At 46.0% G+C, this 21,072-nt stretch overlaps 1 protein-coding gene across 1 annotated transcript in view; it reads right to left on the reverse strand.

Moving 5' to 3' along the window:
- The window catches only part of LOC311312767 (matrix metalloproteinase-16-like), a gene marked incomplete at its 3' end in the record, with an annotated part of 87,361 nt that overhangs the window by 53,817 nt on the left and 12,472 nt on the right, over nt 1-21,072 (reverse strand). The window contains exons 2-3 of the mRNA XM_084442767.1: nt 5,602-5,750; nt 1,417-1,539 (exon numbers count right to left, since the gene is read on the reverse strand). Coding sequence (XP_084298893.1) covers nt 1,417-1,539; nt 5,602-5,750 — 272 coding nt within the window. The remainder of the gene's footprint in view (nt 1-1,416; nt 1,540-5,601; nt 5,751-21,072) is intronic.

Raw genomic sequence — 21,072 nt, forward strand, 5'->3', positions numbered from 1 at the left:
AAAACTCCCATTTGCAGAAACGCAGGGCAGCCCACATCATTTGCTCTGATGTAAGAGCGCGGCCACAATGTGAATTGTGTAGTCTAATAATAGCGATTTCAGGCCGGAGAATGTTATTTAGAGACATACTGGAGTTTGCAGAAAAACGGTAACATTATTAGATAATCCTCGGGGAATGATAGGACATCCCATCGCAGTCTTAAAATCCTCTCCCGGTGAAACATGCATACATTTAAAACTTCACGAAGTAATGCGCTTCCTCATCTGGTAGGGAGAGATGGGGAGACAGTCTGGGTTTTTAGAGTTTTGGGAGTTTGGGAGTCTGGGAGTTTTAGAGCTAGCAAGCAGGTTAGGTTGACAGAATGAGTTACCATGGTAACCGACCCGCGCTTTCAGTGAACTCGCTTTCTGGAACGGGTTTGAGTTGCCTTTCTTTCGCAAGTTTGAGTGGTCTCTCTTCCTAGAACGGAAAACCCAGGCTTTCCCTCACAAAGTCAGGATTTTCACTAAACCCGCTTTCTGGAATACCCCCCTAGTGGAAATCAGTCTGAGTGCATTCTAAACGCACTGAAAGCACCTATTCTTAACTGAGAATAACATAACATCTTTGTCATAAATCACACATTGATGTCTAGAATATGTTGCTGAATGATAAGTCTTTGAGACATGGATGTAATCCTGTGCTTACTACATAGTGGATAAAACACAGCATCTATTCTTGTAACATGCGGAGAGTGTGGTTGTCCCAGTGACTAAAAGCTGACCAAACATCTCTAAAGCTCAGATTACACTCTAGAATAGAGGTAGCCGCATTTGAGCTATTAAGATAAGGTAGAGAGATAAGAACAATGCAACAGGAAAAGATGAAGAATGTGTGGAAATGTACTGTATAGACAAATGAGGAATGTCAGTATTTTTTTTCTCTCCTGTCTGGGTTAGGGTTAGGGTTAGTTAGTTAGGGTTATGGGTTGTATAAAGGGGAGGAATGTGATTGCTAATGAGTTTGGTGATGTTGCTGCTTGTGTGTGTGTGCGCGCGCGTGTGTTGAGGACATAGAGATTGACGATAGAGCTGTGTTCCCCAAAGGGAGATAGAAAGATTAAGTAAGCCATTGTTATTCAGACTCATAAACCAAGACATACAGACACTTAAGACATAGGTAGGTGCATGTGATGTAGTTTGCTTGTCTTTGAAGTTGACTCCGCTGGTTTCAGGGAAAGCTGAGTTAAGCTTTTGAAATGACTGCTGGTTTCAGGGAAAGCTAGGGTTATGGTTAAGACATGCTCACCTGAAGTACCTGAAGAAGTATTTGTCCCTGGTTTGAAAGACACACAGCCACAGCACATACACACACGCGCGCACACACACACAAACACACACACACACACACACACACATGCTGTCCCTCTCACCTACCTGTATGTGATATGTTTGTGCTGCCATTTCTGCCCCGTGAGGGCGTACCGCCTTTTCCGAACGCTGAATTTGGACGCCCCTCCTAGCTGGTCTGGGACCCCACATCTCGGTTTCTTCATCCAGCTGGAGAGACGACAGAAGATGCCATTTGTTTAAAAAATATATAAAAACAGGACATATGGAGATGCATTATGATTATGTCACTGACACTGATGCACAGTACCTCTGAAGTGAGCACGAAAGAGTAATTCAATCTCTGATCGCTCATCATTTTTTACACAAGCACACATACATGTACATGCACAGCCATACGAACACAAGACATAATAAGAGATTGCCTCACCTTATTGTGTTATCGCTACGCCATTATACAGAAGCACAAGGAGACATAAACAAAGTCGGATTTAACAAAAATATTATAACTCATTCTCCCCGATAATCATGTTGTGGCTGAGCAGCAACTTTTGTAAAGACAGAAAAATAACCTGTCATTTATTTTAAAGACAGCCAACATGGATGTTCTCACGGTGGGCTATGTGTTGATTGATTCAAAGAGAAGGAGACAGGATGTGCCCTTTTCTTCCCTTACCTAGGCTTGGCGTTCACAGTAATACTGTGGCATTTAGTCTGCTTTGATCTGGCATCGGAGGCATGCGGTCTGTTAAAGGCCACTTTGATCTAATGAAACGCCCCACTTAATCCATGTCAGGATAACTCTACAACTCCAATGTATCTTTCTTTCTCTCTCTGCTCCAAGAATGCCAAGCGGCAAATCAGCATTATTTGAAAAATGTCCCTTTTCCTCATGCTTTTGTAAATGACTCCATCCATCCATCCATGAATTCTGATAAAATCTGCCAATGGAGATTTTTAGTTCTAGACTAGACTTGCTTCATCTTGCTTCGTAGTCTTACTATAATTTGGAGTGACTAGGTTACCTAGTGGCAAAGCCCCAGGGACTGATGAGATCCGTCCAGAAATGCTGAAGGCACTGGGTGTTGAGGGGCTGTCTTGATTGACACGCCTCTTTAACATTGCGTGGAAGTCCGGGTCAGTGCCAAAGGAGTGTCAGAGTGGGGTGGTGGTCCCAATATTCAAAAAAGGGGACCAGAGGGTGTGTGCCAATTATAGAGGCATCACATTACTCAGCCTCCCAGGGAAAGTGTACTCCAAGGTGCTGGAAAGGAGGGTCCGGCCGATAGTTGAACCTCAGATCAAAGAGGAACAATGCGGATTCCATCCTGGTCGTGGAACCACCGACCAGCTCTTCACTATCGCAAGGATCTTGGCGGGGGCTTGGGAGTTTGCCCAACCTGTCTACATGTGTTTTGTGGACTTGGAGAAGGCTTACGACTGGGTCCCTCGAGCGGTCTTGTGGAGGGTTATGCGGGAGTATGGGGTGAGGGGATCCCTACTTAGGGCCATCCAATCCCTGTACACCCAGAGCGAAAGCTGTGTCCGTGTCCTCGGCAGTAAGTCGTCTTCCTTTCCAGTGGGAGTTGGCCTCTGCCAGGGCTGCGCTTTGTCACCAATCCTGTTTGTGATTTTCATGGACAGGATATCGAGGCGTAGTCGTGCGGAGGTGGGTTTGCAGTTCGGTGAGCTGGGGATCACGTCACTGCTATTTGCAGATGATGTGGTCCTGATGGCATCATCTGCCTGCGACCTCCAGCACTCTCTGGATAGGTTTACAACTGAGTGTGAAACGGCCGGGATGAGAATCAGCACTTCTAAGTCTGAGGCCATGGTTCTCAGCAGGAAATCGGTGGTCTGTCCGCTCCGAGTAGGAAATGAGTCCTTACCCCAAGTGAAGGAGTTCAAGTATCTGGGGGTCTTGTTCACGAGTGAGGGAACCATGGAGAGGGAGTTTGGCCGGAGAATCGGAGCAGCTGGTGCGGTTCTGCAGTCGCTTTACTGCACTGTTGTGACGAAAAGAGAGCTGAGCCAAAAGGCAAAGCTCTCGATCTACCGGTCATGAAGCATGGGTCATGACCGAAAGAATGAGATCACGGATACAAGCAGAGTTTTCTCCTGAGGGTGGCTGGGGTCTCTCTGAGAGATTGGGTGAGAAGTTCAGTCATCCGGGAGAGATTCGGAGTAGAGCCGCTGCTCCTTTGCGTCGAAAGGAGCCAGTTGAGGTGGTTCGGGCATCTAGTGAGGATGCCTCCTGGGCGCCTCCCTAGGGAGGTGTTCCAGGCGTGTCCGGCTGGGAGGAGGCCAGGGGGTAGACCCAGGACTAGGGGATTACACAAGGCAGAGCTGGTTGATGCTGCCAAGGAAAGGGATGTCTGGGGCCCCCTGCTAGAACTGCTGCCTCCGCGACCCGACCCCGGATAAGCGGATGAAGATGGATGGATGGATGGATGGAGGTTACCTAAAAACATAGGGCCCTATTTTGGTGAACTCGACGCCGTCTGTAACGCAGACGCAAAAGTGAGGACTGTAGCACTTTCAGGTGTGGCCAAAGCTATTTCGGTAATTTCTTGATTGAGGTCGATAGCACACCCCTGGCGCAGTTATAAAAGAGATTGGATTATGCTAATTAAGATAACAAATTCATAATAGTTGAGATAAAACACACGTGGGTGTGGTGGGAAAATGGTTTAATAATGGCCAATCACAACACCAGTTTTCCATCCCTGTAAATACCTGTGCGCCAACACTAGAATTGGCAATGTCCTGATGACAGTTTAGCGGGGCTGCACCAGGAGCGCTTCTCAAAACAAAAATGCACTGACTTACTGAGGGCTGTATTAATGTGCCACTGACTTACTGAGGGCTGTATTAATGTGCCACTGACTTACTGAGGGCTGTATTAATGTACCACTGACTTACTGAGGGCTGTATTAATGTACCACTGACTTACTGAGGGCTGTATTAATGTGCCACTGACTTACTGAGGGCTGTATTCATGTGCCACTGACTTACTGAGGGTTGTATTCATGTGCCACTGACTTACTGAGGGTTGTATTCATGTGCCACTGACTTACTGAGGGCTGTATTAATGTACCACTGACCTACTGAGGACTGTATTGTAATGTACCACCTGACCTGTCCAAACACTGAGACATTTTTAACATTCTTAAGGTTCTCTCGATCACTGATCTTTGGCCCTAGAAAAAAGATAAAGTGTGTCGTGTAGGTGTTATGGGCAAAATGTAGGCTAAGGCGTTATCAGGATAACTGGCAAACACATGGAATGAGCATCACAAGCCACCTGGGTATTAATGGAGTGAACCCCAGATTCACATCAATGGTACCACGTGCACAACTGTGTTAAGAAAATTCATGTATAAATGTTTTTATTTTTGTATTTGCCAGCTTAAGGACTCTGAAAATGAAATCATATTGGTGTTTATGAAACATTTAGTAGTCTACTAAACCCCAAGTTAAAGACAAAAAATCCAGCCCAAGTAGAGACATTGGTACAGATGCAAGACATTAATATATATTTAAACCATTATCTTTCATTTATCTCTTGTATCCATTGTATGTGAGGTCCTGTCTTTTATCTGGACCCAAGTCTGAAATAAAGTTTGAATGAATGAACGAACGAACGAACGAACGAACGAACGAACGAACGAACGAACGAACGAACGAACGAATGAATGAATGAATGAATGAATGAATGAATGAACGAACGAATGAATGAATGAATGAATGAATGAATGATACCCAGCAGCATATGCACTCACAATATAAATCATAGACCTACTCCATTTACTGTAGTGCAAATGGAAAAAATAAATCTCTTTCACTTGAGAAAAACCATGTGCATACAAATATTTATTTAACAGGTATCTTATTTCACAAAACATTCTCAGCGGATTTCAGGTTAATCCCATCTTCATGTGCCCAGTGTGCATCAATGAAAACACCAAATTGCACAGAGTGACAGCATTTGCATTGAGAGGTGGTCTGGTTGGGTCTAAACTTGCTTAGCCCTGACTGTTTTCTTTTAATTTCCATAGTCACACCCCCTATTGCGCTGGCCAACCCACTGTGGCGGAACCACCAAATTGCCAAAAGCGGCGGAGGCAGGAAATAGTGAATTTATGACGGAGGAACCTGGCAATCCGCCAGCGGGACGGTGTAACTCAACTCCAGCGCGAGCACGAATATAGGTCCCATGAAGTCGGTCCACTGCAAACCAGTGACACAAACCACGGTGTGTGATATACTCACTCCAGGGTGTTCCTGTCCAGCGACCCGGTGACGTTGAGCCCATACAGGCGCTGCATGGCAGCGATAGCAGACTGCATGACCTGGGACGAGCGTAGGACCGACATCCGGGGGTCTGTGGGGGGGAGGTAGCCATACCTCTGGAGCCATGTCTGCCAGAATGTGGTAAAGAAAAAAAGGGTAAGATGTTATTGAAAGGTCAAGAAAGTGTCAAATATACGCACGAGAAATTTCACTTATGAAATTTCCCTTTTCACTTTCACACATTTCACTTGTGTCAGTGGTCAATCCATTTTGTCAGTCTTTCTTCTGTTCATTACATATATCACCCCCATTAAATGTGAATAATCTTCAACTATACAGTATTTGATTAAAATCAGACTTCTGATAAAAATGTGAGATTTTTGAGAGATTATTATAAGATTCCGGTGGGTAAAGTATCCCAGAGCGTTGGAGCTGCAGCATCTGTTCTGTTTCAGAGGAGGAGGGCGCGGATCCCCTGGCCACTTTTAACCATGAACCCATATCTGTTATCACATCATCTGGCTTGTCAGAAAGCACTCTAGTGTAATGGAGCTTTCAGTCCCCTATAAAAACCTGAGAGGGGGAATCATTGCTGAGGTCTTTATAGGAGACAAAGAAAGTGAGGAGGTATGTGACAGAGTGAATTAGGGGGGTATGTAACAGAGAGAGTGAGGGGGTATGTGACAGAGAGAGTGAAAGGGTATGTGACAGAGTGTGAGGGGGTAGGCTATATGACACTTGTGACAGAGTGAGCCACTCTGAAGCACTGGAAAAGTGCTGGACCAGACAGTATTCACCAAAAGGTCTTTCAGACTGTGATCTTGACATCATCCTGGAGATGTGCAACCTTGCTCTGATGAAAGACTGATATGTGGTCTCTCTCTAACATCATCCCAGTGTTTAAATATGGAGATCTCATTACCATGGCATCAGTCTGACAGTGACCCCGTTTAGACTTGGTTTTAGAACGTGTTTTGGACGATCAGATTCAAAGTGGACAGCATCAGCAAACATACATTATCGTTTACACCTGTGTCTACCATGCGACTCCAAATGTGTCCAGCTGACCACTTGTGTTCATATATAGTAACCATAGTAACTCCAGTCCTGCCTGGTGTTGCACAGCTGTTCCATGTAAACAAATCAATAATCAGTAGGTTTGACTTCTAGCAGATTGAAAAAAAGTGCACACAAAAGAAACCAAAGATGTTTGACAAACTAATGAACATAGGACTATTCCAACTGTTTCCATTGATAGATCACAAGTCATTTACGACTTGAAAAAAAAAAGAGCGCAGGATAAAGCGAAAATAGGAGAAATATTATCCTGCATTGATAACGTGTTTTCCTGTTACATCCTTGTCGGGGACGCATCAGGACGCATTAACGTTTAGACTACTAAAGATAGGTGGTCAAATGCGCCCAGACCACCTCAGCAAGTGGTTTGAGGAAAAGTTTCATAAAATGTTTTTGGTGGCCAAAACGCATTCTAAAACCAAGTCTAAATGGTGTCAGTCTGACATGTATCATTGCAAAGATGTAAAACCGCATGATACTAAACGGAACCAAAATGGTTTTGGAGAGGGGAGGACCACCGTGGCTCAGATCTGGTCCTTAAGGAGAATCATCGAGGAGGTGAAAAAGAACAAGCTGACTGTGTTTTATCGATTTCAAAAATTTGACTCAATACACAGGGGCGCGATGATGAAGATACTTGGGGCTTACAGTGTCCCTCCCAATCTACTCCGGGCCATAGAGACCATGTACACAGGTACAAGAGCCAAGGTGGTTACTGCAGGCAACAACAGTGAGGAGTTTAACCCTAACCCTAACCCTAACCCAACAGTGAGGAGTTTAACCCTAACCCTAACCCTGGCGGGGGGTGTTGCAAGGGGACACCTTTGCGCCCTTCCTCTTCATCATAGTCCTGGACTAGGCACTCAGGAAGGCCATTAGTGGTCTGGAGCAGGAACTCGGCCCCACTATTACACCCAAGAGATCGAGACGACCCCCAGCTGTAGTCCTAACAAATCTAGACTATGAGGATGACATCGGCCTGTGCCAAGGATGGTCTTAGTCTAGATGTCGAGAAAACCGAGGTAATCACCTACAACATCCTCCCGGACCATTTACCTCTCTTATGACAACAGGAAGCAGAGTGAATGAGGTGTGCGTGACAGAGTGAGTGAGGTGTGTGTGACAGAGTGAGTGGGGAGTGTGTGACAGACTGAGTGAGGAGTGTGTGACGGAGTGAGTGAGGAGTGTGTGACAGAGTAAGTGAGGGGTGTATGTGACATACTGTAGTGAGTGAGGGGTGTGTTAGGGCTGCACGATTATGACAAAAGATAATAATTGCAATTATTTGCTTCAAAATGGTAATTGCAATTAATAATTGCAATTAATATTTAATATATAATATTAATATATAATAACCAAAATGCTCCCAAATCACGGACGTTGATCCCTTTCTTGCTACTAACTCACTGACCTTGTTTTTGCTAATTTTTTCACTACTACAGAGTGAGTGAGGAGTGTGTGTGACAGAGTGAGTGAGGAGTGTGTGTGACAGAGTGAGTGAGGAGTGTGTGTGACAGAGTGACTGAGGGGGATATGTAACAGAGTGAGTGAGGGGGTATGTGACAGAGAGAGTGAGGGAGGTATGTGACACTTGTGACAGAGTGAGTGTGCAGTCAGGGAGTTTGCCAGAGTGAAATCCAGGAGAAACAGGAGAAAAGTGCTGGGCCAGATATGGGCCAGACTGCATCCGCCCAGAGGTCTTTCAGACCGGGATCTTGACATCATTCTGGAGATTTGCAACCTTGCTCTGATGAAAGACACAAGCCTGATATGTGGTCTCTCTCTAACATCATCCCAGTGCCTAAATCTGGAGATCTCACTACCATGGCATTAGTCTGACAGTCTGACATGTATCATTGCAAAGATGTATAACCACATGATACTAAACCGAGCCAAAATGGTTTTCGAGAGGGGAGGACCACCGTGGCTCAGATCTTGGCCTTAAGGAGAATCGAGGAGGTGAAAAAGAACAAGCTGACAGCGGTACTGTGTTTTAGTGAGGGGTGTGTGTGGCAGAGTAAGTGAGGGGTGTGTGTGGCAGAGTGAATGGTGTGTGTGTGTGTGTGTGTGTGTGTGTGTGTGTGTGTGTGTGTGTGTGTGTGTGTGTGTGTGTGTGTGTGTGTGTGTGTGTGTGTGTGACAGAGTGAGTGGGAAGTGTGTGTGACAGAGTGAATGGGGTATGTCAGAGTGAGCGAGGGGTGTGTGTGACAGAGTGAGTGAGGGGTGTGTGTGAGACAGTGTGGGGGGAGTGTGTGACAGTGGAAGTGAGGGATGTGTGTGAGTGAGGTGTGTGTGTGACATAGTGAGGGGTGTGTGTGACAGTGTGAGGTGTGTGTGACATAGTGAGGTGTGTGTGTGTGTGTGTGTGTGTGTGTGTGTGTGTGACAGAGTGAGGGGTGTGTGTGACAGTGTGAGCGTACAATGAGCTAAAATCAAACTATGATGCAAATAAGGTGACCCAAAATAACTTGCATCGTATATGATATGTTTTCCCCATTCTCTGGTTCTACAAGAATATCAAGTCTCTAACAACCACACACACGTGTGCTCTGCTGAGGTCATTATACTGTTCAAGTCAGTGTGTTGCCTACATCCTTTTGTGTCATTGAGCCTGTACCCCTGAGCTGAAAGCAGTATGCTACTCAAGCAAAAGGCCTCCAGAGCTATTTCACACAAGAGAGGCTCACCATTTAGTTACAAACACAATCTCACACATACTGGGGCTCCAATCCACTACCGAGAGAGAGAGAGAGAGCAGGGGTGGGATGGAGACAGAGAGAGAGAGAGAGAGAGAGAGAGAGGAGAGGAGAGAGAGAGAAAGGAGGGGAGGGGAGAGAGAGAGGAGGGGAAGGAGACAAGCCATAGGAACGCACCCCTGTTATCCATTCAGAGTGTATCAGATGAGGTCATGTGCCAAAATATGACTCAACTGATCTCATGATGCTCTTGAATGCACACAACCTGAAACTGTCATTACCTCTTTCTTCCCCGGCCCTCAGAACACACCGCTGCTTCTTCCTCCTGACTCCTAGATAGCTAAATATCGTTATTAATCCAGTTATATTAACTAGTTAGTTAGCTAGCTAATTAGCTACATCAAGCAAGTGCATCATGGCAGCCGGCAGAGAGAACGCCGCATACTGTATGTAACACTTGATCTGATCCAAATTACCAAAAAGACCAGGAACATGACCTTGGTGTCCTCAATGGTGGTTAAGCCCATGAGTGCAGGGCCACACTGACCACGTCGTCCACAGACCGTTTTCAGTCCTGTCCCTGACCAGAACTTGGACTGAGCACTTGGACTTGGTCCCCGGGCGACATTCCATCGGTGGACGCTCCTGCATGTCGTGTGTGTGTTTTGGTGTCGCCGCCTCCCTACATAATGTGCTGTGTTTGCATTGTATGACAAATAAAGACCGTCCTCTTCTTCTTCTTCAAGCTCCATAGGCGACCTGCACGGTGTGGAGGAGGTCAGTGATGACGGCCTGGAGGTGTGACAGGATGAGGAGCTCAGAAGTCTTCATCACCACAGACAGCCGATCAATAATACTAGAACTGGTGTTTAGTGAGCACAGACCTCCGCCCATGAATGCATTTCATGGCTCTCTGCACATGTGCATGTGAGCAGGACCTGTTTGGTATTGCTGCATTCGATAGGTCGAAAGCTTTATGCCAGTCCAAACCCCGTGTCTCCGTGACCTTCCCCTGTCGAGATATGGCCGTTTAAATTTTCCCCATTTTTTAAATAAGCATGGAGGTGAATGGGAGGCCGTGTTTGGGCGGCTTGTGGACCCGCCCCGTGATTTGAATGCACTCCAACATTTAATGGGTTCTAAGTTGTCCCATGCTACACCCCTCCACTGAGTTTCATGAAAATCAGTCTGGTAGTGTTGCATAATCCTGCTAACAAATCAATAAACAGACGGATGTACAGTACACACGCCACCAAAAACTTTACCTCTCGCCCTGTGCTGTCACAGAGGTAAACAATAGGTAAAAGTGACAAAAAGTGTCATAAATGAAGCCACTTCTGGGGACTTTTAGCATCCTAGTATTATATCTGTTGACATTCTGTGTTTTGATTGGCAGAGAGCTAAGGATACAGAGCAATCCCACCACTCCACTTACTGAAGGACCATGAGTAGAAAGCTTAAGGGTCACACATTCTCAGGCTGTGATAGTTACTTAAACATGTCAATTTGCAGCGTGTGTGTGAATGGGTGGGAAGAATGATGGCTGGCGCCAGCCTCTCGTCAAATCGACACCATTTGCCATGAAAGGGTTCAAATGAGCTGCTTGAGCCATTACTCACCATCTTACAGGGTTCAAATGAGCTGCTTGAGCCATTACTCACCATCTTACAGGGTTCAAATGAGCTGCTTGAGCCATTACTCACCATCTTACATCTCTTTTCTCGCACCTTCTCGCTCCCTCTCCAGCGCTCTCTCTCTCTCTCTGCCAGGGAATGATAACATTTATGATGTGTCTGGTTTTCACCCTTGTGAATATGGCTCCAGGGAAGGAGGTTGCCACTGTGAGATGCCCACTCTGCTACACAGGTAATGAAACCACTCCTCTATAAATACACACACACACACACACACACACACACACACATACACACACACACACACACACACACACACGTACACATACACACACACACACACACACACATACACATACACATACACGTACACATACACACACACACACACACACACACACACACAGAGACAGCGTGTTGGAGTGTTATGTCCTGTTTGAGCTGTCCAGAAAAGCCCAGTAACAAGGATCACTGCCAACATGGATCCATTAAGGCAATATGAAATGAGTGGATGACAGGCCTGCTTCTACTGTATCTAGATAACTCACCACACACACACACACACACACACACACACACACACACTGTATATTGTGCAGTTTAGCTAACTACTTAATGTAAACTGCAATGGAATGACTCCTTAGCAGTGGACTGCCAGAACACAACATTCAAAACTCACTATCAAGCTAAGTTTGCTGCGCTCGCCAGCTCTCCCAAAGTGTATTGTTTTATACAGTTTTCCTCACTTGTATACCATATCTCCGCGTTTAAAACTGCGCACTAACAGTGGTGGTACACAATAATTCGATTTCTTTTTGGATCCGACGCTTGGACATCGAGCCCCAAGTCTAGATCAAACAGCTACGCTGCCGCAGCTAGCCGCGGCTCGCCAGCCCTAACCAGCTCCTGACTGGGCTAGCCCATTAGCCCACAGGGGACAGCCGTCCCCTGCCTCTCCAGTACCAACCCAACACACCGGAGGCGTGCCTTGCTCCCAGTAGATCGCGTGAGTATTACCAGCACTACTAGGTAAGTAGCCCCCACTCTCCCGGCTAGCACTGCTAGTTAGCAGCCCCACTCCCCCTGCTAGCACGGCTAAGTAAATAGCCCTACCTCCCCGTTAGCATTACTACATAAATAGCACTCCCTCTCCCCGCTAGCAATTGAGTTTTATCCACCTGCATACTATACCTCCGTTCTCAAAGTCGCGCATTAATATTGGTGGTACCTGAGAGTCTGACGTCCGGATCTCGAGGTCTGTTGTCCTCTGGTTTTCGTTCGTTCCACAGTTTGCTGAGCGGGATTTACAAGCCAGCAGCTGAGCCTTGTGTTAGCAAGTAGACTAAGGTTGTTGTCCTCTGGTTTTCGTTCGTTCCACAGTTTGCTGAGCGGGATTTACAAGCCAGCAGCTGAGCCTTGCGTTAGCAAGTAGACTAAGGTTGTTGTCCTCTGGTTTTCGTTCGTTCCACAGTTTGCTGAGCGGGATTTACAAGCCAGCAGCTGAGCCTTGCTTTTAGCAAGTAGACTAAGGTTGTTGTCCTCTGGTTTTCGTTCGTTCCACAGTTTGCTGAGCGGGATTTACAAGCCAGCAGCTGAGCCTTGTGTTAGCAAGTAGATTTAGTTTGTTGTCTTCTGGTTTTGTTTGTTTACAGTTTGCTGAGCGGGATTTACAAGCCAGCAGCTGAGCCTTGCTTTTAGCAAGTAGATTGGGTTGGTTGTCCTCTGGTTTTCGTCGGTCTTACAGCTTGCTGAGCGTTGTTTTGCTCAAGCCAGCAGCTGAGCCCTGCTCGTAGCAAATAGATTGGCGGTTTTATCCTCTTATTTTAATTCCGCAATTATTTTAACGAGTCTTGCGATGGCTCCACACCCTCCCGCCCCTAACTGCTCGGGTTGCCTCCAGCGTAGCCAAATAATCTCAGAGTTGGAAGGTAGGATCTCTACTCTACACTCTGTACATCAAGTCGAACATTACCTGAACTCAGTGCTACCCGACCCAGATGTCGACGTCCAGCCTCCCACTGTTCCACCGTCGGCGACATCCGGGGGTGGAGATGTGGATTTTAGTTTCCTCCTGAGTGAGAAATCCTGGCCCAGACTCGGAGACAGACCCAAGCATTCAAGCCCCACCCCTTGGACCGTTGTTAGGCGGAAACGAGAAAGGGAAACCTCCAGGGTCCCCTCCCAACCCTCCGACGACGACACCCTCCTACTGAGGAATAGCTTTGCTTTATTGGCCGAACCTGTATCCAAGAGGTCCAAGGATACTAGCATCAGCTCCTCGTCCAGGCTCTCTGCTACTGGGGCCCATCTCAGACCCTGCCCTACTCAGTACCGTACCCATACTCCGCAGCCCACCCACACCTCTCTGGTTGGTGAGCGGCAAAATAGCCAGGCTTATAAGCCTGCTCCCCGGCCTAAGCATAGCCCAGTCCACCGTGGGGACCCACGGCCCCCACCCTCTACCACTTGGCCTTCAGGTGTGAGGCAGCAAAGGAAGTCCCCTAAGCCCAGTGGGCCCGCCACTGATCCCGCCCCCCCATCTGTGCTCGTCATCGGATCCTCCATGGTGCGCCATGTAGTGGTCCCGAAAGCCCAGACCTGCTGCTTCCCAGGAGCTAAGGTCTCGGACATCAGGACTGTTGTCCCATCACTCCTCGCAGAAAATCCCCTGGCCTCATCCATTATCATCCATGTCGGAACAAATGACATCAAGCTCCAGCAGTCTGAGCGGCTGAAGGAGGATTTCAAGGACCTGATCTCCACTGCTCAGGCGTCAGGAAAGACCTGCATCATCTCTGGCCCGTTCTCCTCCCCCCGATATGGTGATGCCAAATATAGTAGGATCCGTCAGCTCCACATCTGGCTGAAAGGCTACTGCTGCCAGTTGAAGCTTCCCTTCATAGATAATTTCACCACTTTCTTAAACCGCTCGGACCTCTTCGCCAGGGACGGCCTTCATCCTAGTAGGTCAGGTGCCCATCTGCTCAGTATGAATATGGACCTGACGCTGAGATCTTCCAGCGTCTGATGTGGGGTTAGCCCGACCCGTCTCAACCACCCTACTGCCAAACATAAACCTCCTGTACCCGCGGGTCGGGCTACACCAGCTCCATCTCACCAGCGCCCCACCATAGACCTTGATTCCCTGCCCCTCACTGAGACCTGGCATAGCGACATCTATATTTTTATAAACAAATTCTGCCCACCTGAATATGCCATTCAGCGAATTATCTCCCACCGCACCCCTAGTACCATAATGAAACAGTCAGGTGGATCTAATATAAAAAACCTGATATCAGTTCCAGTGAATATACCATCCAGGCCTACTAGTCAGGCGAGCCAGCCCTTTTTTCCGGAAGCTATTTCAATGGCGATTCTAAATGTCAGGTCCCTACCAAGCAAAACTTTTCTCATTAATGATCTTATATGTGAACGCAAACTAGACTGTATGTTCCTAACTGAAACCTGGCTAAATATAAATGGATCAGCAGCCCTCATTGAAGCCTCTCCCCCTAACTACAGCTTTTTTCAATCTATCAGAAGTGGGAAAAAAGGTGGAGGAACAGCCACCATAGCTAAAGATGCCCTCAGCTGCAGGACCATCTCCTTTGATGATTTCGCCTCTTTTGAATACCACGCTATTGTCCTAAAATGCCAGCCCCCAGTTCTGGCAGTAACCGTGTATAGGCCTCCCAAACAATGCCTTGCCTTCTCTACAGAATTTTCAGAACTCCTGTCCATCATCCATACAAATTATGATAAGATTATCATCATTGGAGATTTCAACATACACGTAGACACTGAGGCGGACTCGAAAGCTAGGGACTTTATCAACCTCCTAAACTCCATGGATTTTACCCAACATATCTCTGAGCCAACTCACAACCGTGGCCACACCCTTGATCTAGTGATTACTAAGGGCCTGACTATCACTGTTTCCTCTATTAGTGACCTCGCCCTTTCCGACCATTTCTGTATCTTCTTCACTGCATTAGTTCCTAAAGTCAAAAATAATACTGAGCGCTTTATAAAGAAACGTTATCTTACCTCCGCAGTAGCTGATAGTTTTAGAGAAATAATGACCACAAACAATTTATCAACTCCAGAAGTGGGGCCCTTAGGAACTATTGAAGACCTGGCAACCACCTTTAACACCAGAGTAAGGGCAGCCTTGGATTCGGTAGCACCTATTAAACTGAAAAGGATCACAACCAATAATAAAGCCCCATGGCGAAATGAGGAAACATATCAACTAAAGAGAACCTGCAGAAGTTCTGAGCGTATATGGCGAAAAACCAAGTTACAGGTCCACCATGATATTCTCAAAGATCATCTCTCTGCTTTTAATAAAGCAATAAGAAATGCAAGGAAAGACCACTTCTCAAAATTGATATCTATCAACCGAAATAATTCAAGAGTGCTCTTCTCAACAATCGATAGCCTAATAAACCCTGCCGTAAAAACACCTGATAACCTGCTCTCTACCTCCAAATGTGAGGAATTTGCAGCTTACTTCAGAGATAAGATTATGAATATTAGAAGGAATATCACTCAGGAAAGGCCATGCATCCCGTTCACAGATCCTCTCCCTCCATGTAATGGACATATGAGCCTGTTTACACTGATGGACACAGAAATGTTGAGAAAAGTAGTATCCAAACTCAAAACCTCCACATGCCTGCTGGATCCCATCCCCACCGATTTTTTCAAAACTATTTTTGACTCTGTATCCTATGACATTTTATCCATTGTTAATGACTCCCTATCTACAGGTGTCTTCCCACCAATACTTAAAACTGCTCTGGTGAGACCCGTACTAAAGAAAAACAACTTAGACACTTCAGTTTTTAGCAATTTTAGACCAATCTCCAACCTTCCCTTTTTGAGTAAAATTCTGGAAAAAAGTGTTTTCGCACAGATTAATGATTTCCTAGCTACAAGTTGTACCCTTGACCTTTTCCAGTCCGGCTTCCGTGCCCACCATAGCACAGAGACGGCATTAGTCAAAGTTGTAAATGACCTCAGAATTAATGCTGACTCCAAAGAGCTTTCTGTTCTTGTCCTCCTGGACCTGAGTGCAGCCTTTGATACTATAGATCATGCAATCCTCATCGAAAGACTGGAAAAGTGGGTTGGCCTCTCTGGTCCAGTCCTAAATTGGCTTAAGACCTATCTAACCGGTCGTGATTTCTTCGTTGCCCTCGGTGAATATAGCTCAAGAAAGATCCCTATGACCTGTGGGGTGCCCCAAGGATCGATCCTAGGACCTCTACTCTTCAGCCTGTACATGCTGCCCCTTGGCAGTGTCATCAGGAGGCACAATATTAGCTACCATAGCTACGCAGATGATACTCAACTTTATATTTCCGTAACACCCAGTAACTACAGTTTGGTTGACTGCCTTGTCAAGTGTATTACAGACATAAATGTATGGATGTCACATAATTTCCTCCAACTAAACCAGGACAAAACAGAAGTACTGATCATTGGAGAAAAAGCCAAAAGAGAGAAACTAGCTGCACACCTAAAAACTCTGGAAATTGACACCAATTGCCAGGCTAAAAACTTAGGTGTCATACTTGACTCAGATCTTAACTTCTAAAACCACATCAAGAATATTACAAAGACATCCTTTTACCACCTAAGGAACATTACCAAGGTGCAACCCTTTCTCTCTCAGGCTGACACCGAAAGATTAATGCATGCTTTCATCACAAGCAGGCTGGACTACTGCAATGCTCTACTATCAGGCCTACCAAAGAAAGCAATCTCTAAGCTACAAATAATACAGAATGCTGCAGCAAGAGTCCTCACTAAGACTAGACGAAGGGCACACATCACACCAGCGTTAAAATCACTACACTGGTTACCAGTCAACTCTAGAATAGACTTTAAAATACTATTACTAGTCTATAAATCTCTCCACAGTCACTCACCAGAATATATTTCAGACATGCTTGTTAAGTACATGCCAAACAGACCACTTAGATCCTCAGGCACTGAACTTTTAACAGTTCCAAAAGCCAGGACCAAGAAACATGGAGAGGCAGCTTTTAGTTTCTATGCCCCCAACCTCTGGAACACCCTACCGGAGTGCCTAAGAAGGGCTGAAACAACGGAGGTCTTCAAGCGAGACCTCAAGACGTACCTTTTCGACCTAGCCTACAATCACTAGCTAAGACCCTGAGATTCAGAAAGGCAGCCTCAAACCTACCTGTGAATCCTCTGTATACATTGATACTTGTCCTGCTATGCAATGTATGTATATCAAGTAGTGTACAGAAGCTGGTTATCCTGAAACAGGCTTGTTCTGACTGCTGTGTTGCTTCAATGACTCAGTGTGCTACTAACCGTTTTTCTGTCTCCCCTAGTGTCTCTCTCTCTCCCTCCTATCCTCTAACCAGGTCCAGTGTCAGCTGCGGAGCTGTGGATATCGTAGTATTTAGTACACACACACACATGTACACACAAGACACACATCAGTCCACATCCGGCTTTGGCCTGGACCTGATGCTCTTAGCCTTTCTTGCTCTTAGCCTTTCCTGCTCCGAAAACTTAATTTAAACTTAATTTACTATTATTTATTGTTCTTTAAATGTTCTTAGCCATTAGACAAATATATTCCAGGAGCCTGCCCCAGGTCGCTTGTTTCAATATCTGTGTGGTCTGAATGACTCTATGTGCTACTAACCCTGCTCTGCCTTCTCTCTGCCTTCCCTCTCCCTGGTGCCTCTCTCTCTCCCTCCTATCTTCTAACCAGGTTCAGTGGATGCCCCACTGTCACCAGCAGACCTCACGAAGTCCGATAGATACCCCTGTGTCTACTGTGGATGATGTAGCATGTCCGTAGAATATTCTCTCCCCTATGATGTTTTTAGCCTCTCTCACTCTGAAATGTAATTCAATGCAATGTATTGCTTCATAAATGTTCTTAGCCGGTAGACAAACATACTCCTGGAGCTTGCTCGATCGCCTTGTTGAGAGGGGTCAGGGAAGAATTTTTACAGCTCACTTATCTGGCCCCCGGGTGATTACTGTTTTTTTGCTTCCCTCTGGAATATGTAGAGAGTGGGTCGTATGCCCACCTCCCTTGTTCTCTGTAAAGCGCATTGTGTTGCCTCTGGGTATGAAATGCGCTATACAAATAAAGCTTTGATTTATTGATTGACTATCAGCTCATCAATACACTTGTGACTGAGATTAATCCATTAAGCTTGCAAATGCAGGATAAAAGCATACTGTCCTTTTCCACCTTCCCCTAAAGGTTCACTGCCTTTTTCTCTTTCTCTATCCTTCGCCATCTCTCTCTCCCTCCCTCTATCTCAACTTCTCTGTCTCTCCCCTCACCCCTCTATCATTCTCCCCCTCCCTCTATCTCTCTCTGTCTCTCCCCTCACCCCTCTATCATTCTCTACCTCCCTCTATCTCTCTCTGTCTCTCCCCTCACCCCTCTATCATTCTCTCTCTCCCTCTATCTCTGTCTCTCCCCTCACCCCTCTATCATTCTCTCTCTCCCTCTATCTCAACTTCTCTGTCTCTCCCCTCACCCCTCTATCATTCTCTCCCTCCCTCTATCTCTCTCTGTCTCTCCCCTCACCCCTCTATCATTCTCTCCCTCCCTCCCTCTATCTCAACTTCTCTCTCTCCCCTCACCCCTCTATCATTCTCTCCCTCCCTCTATCTCAACTTCTCTCTCTCTCCCCTCACCCCTCTATCATTCTCTACCTCCCTCTATCTCTCTCTGTCTCTCCCCTCACCCCTCTATCATTCTCTCTCTCTCTCTATCTCTCTGTCTCTCCCCTCACCCCTCTATCATTCTCTCTCTCCCTCTATCTCAACTTCTCTCTCTCTCCCCTCACCCCTCTATCATTCTCTCTCTCCCTCTATCTCAACTTCTCTCTCTCTCCCCTCACCCCTCTATCATTCTCTCCCTCTATCTCAACTTCTCTCTCTCTCCCCTCACCCCTCTATCATTCTCTCTCTCTCTCTCTCTATCTCTGTCTCTCCCCTCACCCCTCTATCATTCTCTCTCTCCCTCTATCTCAACTTCTCTGTCTCTCCCCTCACCCCTCTATCATTCTCTCCCTCCCTCCATCTCTCTCTGTCTCTCCCCTCACCCCTCTATCATTCTCTCTCTCCCTCTATCTCAACTTCTCTCTCTCTCCCCTCACCCCTCTATCATTCTCTCCCTCTATCTCAACTTCTCTCTCTCTCCCCTCACCCCTCTATCATTCACTCTCCCTCTATCTCAACTTCTCTCTCTCTCCCCTCAATCATTCTCTCTCCCTCTATCTCAACTTCTCTGTCTCTCCCCTCACCCCTCTATCATTCTCTCTCTCCCTCTATCTCTCTCTGTCTCCCCCCTCACCCCTCTATCATTCTCTCTCTCTCTCTATCTCTCTCTGTCTCCCCCCTCACCCCTCTATCATTCTCTCTCTCCCTCTATCTCTCTCTGTCTCTCCCCTCACCCCTCTATCATTCTCTCTCTCTCTCTATCTCTCTCTGTCTCTCCCCTCACCCCTCTATCATTCTTTCTCTCCCTCTCTCTCAGCTCTCCTCTGTCTTTCTCTCTCCCTCCCTCTCTGAGTAAGTAAACTGTATGTATATAGCATATTTCACAAAGCATGGTCACAAAGTGCTTCACATGTATAAAAAATAAAAAATAGTGAGAATAACACATTACAATAATGACAAAAACAGAGTTACAGACACACAAGACCTGTCTGAACAGATGAGTCTTAAGCTGCGTATTAAAAGTGTCAACAGAGACCACAGATCCTAGGTCCAGTGGATAGCTTCTCCATCTCCTCTATCTCCTCCCTCCCTCCATCCCTCTCTCTCTCTCTCTCTCTCTCTCTGTCCATCATCTCCCTTGGTTGACATACAGGTCATTATGGTGTCAGAAAGTATTTTTGATAACTGCTGTCCCTGCATTTCCCAGAAGCCTCTGGGATATCATGATGAAAAGTGTTTAGACACGTTTTACAGTCAGGTAAACAAAAACAGGTATCTGCTGCATCACCTTGTCCTGTTTGCCAGACACAGATTCACAAACAGATTCACTATCAGTAATACGCAGAGAAAGCTGACCTTTCTATGCATACAGTACGATTACAAAAGCTGTTATATGTGGAGGAGTATTCTGTAAATGTAAAAGCTGCAAACAGACCTAAAAACAAACATCTGTGTTGGTTTGTTGCTGCGGTGCTTCCGTGAGGCATCTTCCTTCTCCTCGGAGCAAACTCACGCTTCTACGGCTGGCATCATAGTATACTACAATGAACATATAAACATGGAATCATTCAATTGTGGTGAAGGACACCACACCAGCGTATTTCAGAGAACTGTTAGTATCACTGGGGAAAATTGGGGTAAACTACATAATACCATGCAGTTACATAAAGCAAGCCAATGAATACTAATGAAACGAAATACTGAAACAACAATTCTATTTCAATGTTGAATTCCAGCCTGTGTAGAAGGCAACACACACACAGCACAGGCTGTCTCTTTTGTGGTGCATGGAATCAATCCCCCAAAGATCCAATCCAAAGAAACAAGTACATTCCTGCACACACGTATCACCTCTGCATTGATTATTAAAAAGAGTTGAGGTTTCGGTCACAAGGACCGTTCTGAAGACACATCAGTCATACAGTGACACAATGCTTAAATACAGTCCACAACTGAACAATAGTCCACAGCTGTGTTGGCAGTGTGCCATGATTGGCAATGCTGTGGTTGTGCTTTGGGCCAGACTGTAGCACGACCATATAATTAAGCAATAACACACATTATTGTTTTTATACAACAGGTTACATCATCGGGGGGAAGAAATTTGATAAATACAGACTATTTTAGTGTCTTTTATATCGATTTTACTGAACTCCGAGAAAGAAAAGTTCAAGAAAGTTGTTCCTAAAACTGCATGCTACAGAGTAGAGGATGACATTTTTTAGGGAATCCCATGGGATTACCACAGGATGGGAGTCAATTTCACTTTTAATCACGTGATTGGGCAGGAACGGGAGTAAAAGTCAACG

Source organism: Borostomias antarcticus, assembly GCF_949987555.1.
Source record: "Borostomias antarcticus genome assembly, chromosome: 9".
NCBI classification, from domain to species: Eukaryota; Metazoa; Chordata; class Actinopteri; order Stomiiformes; family Stomiidae; genus Borostomias; species Borostomias antarcticus.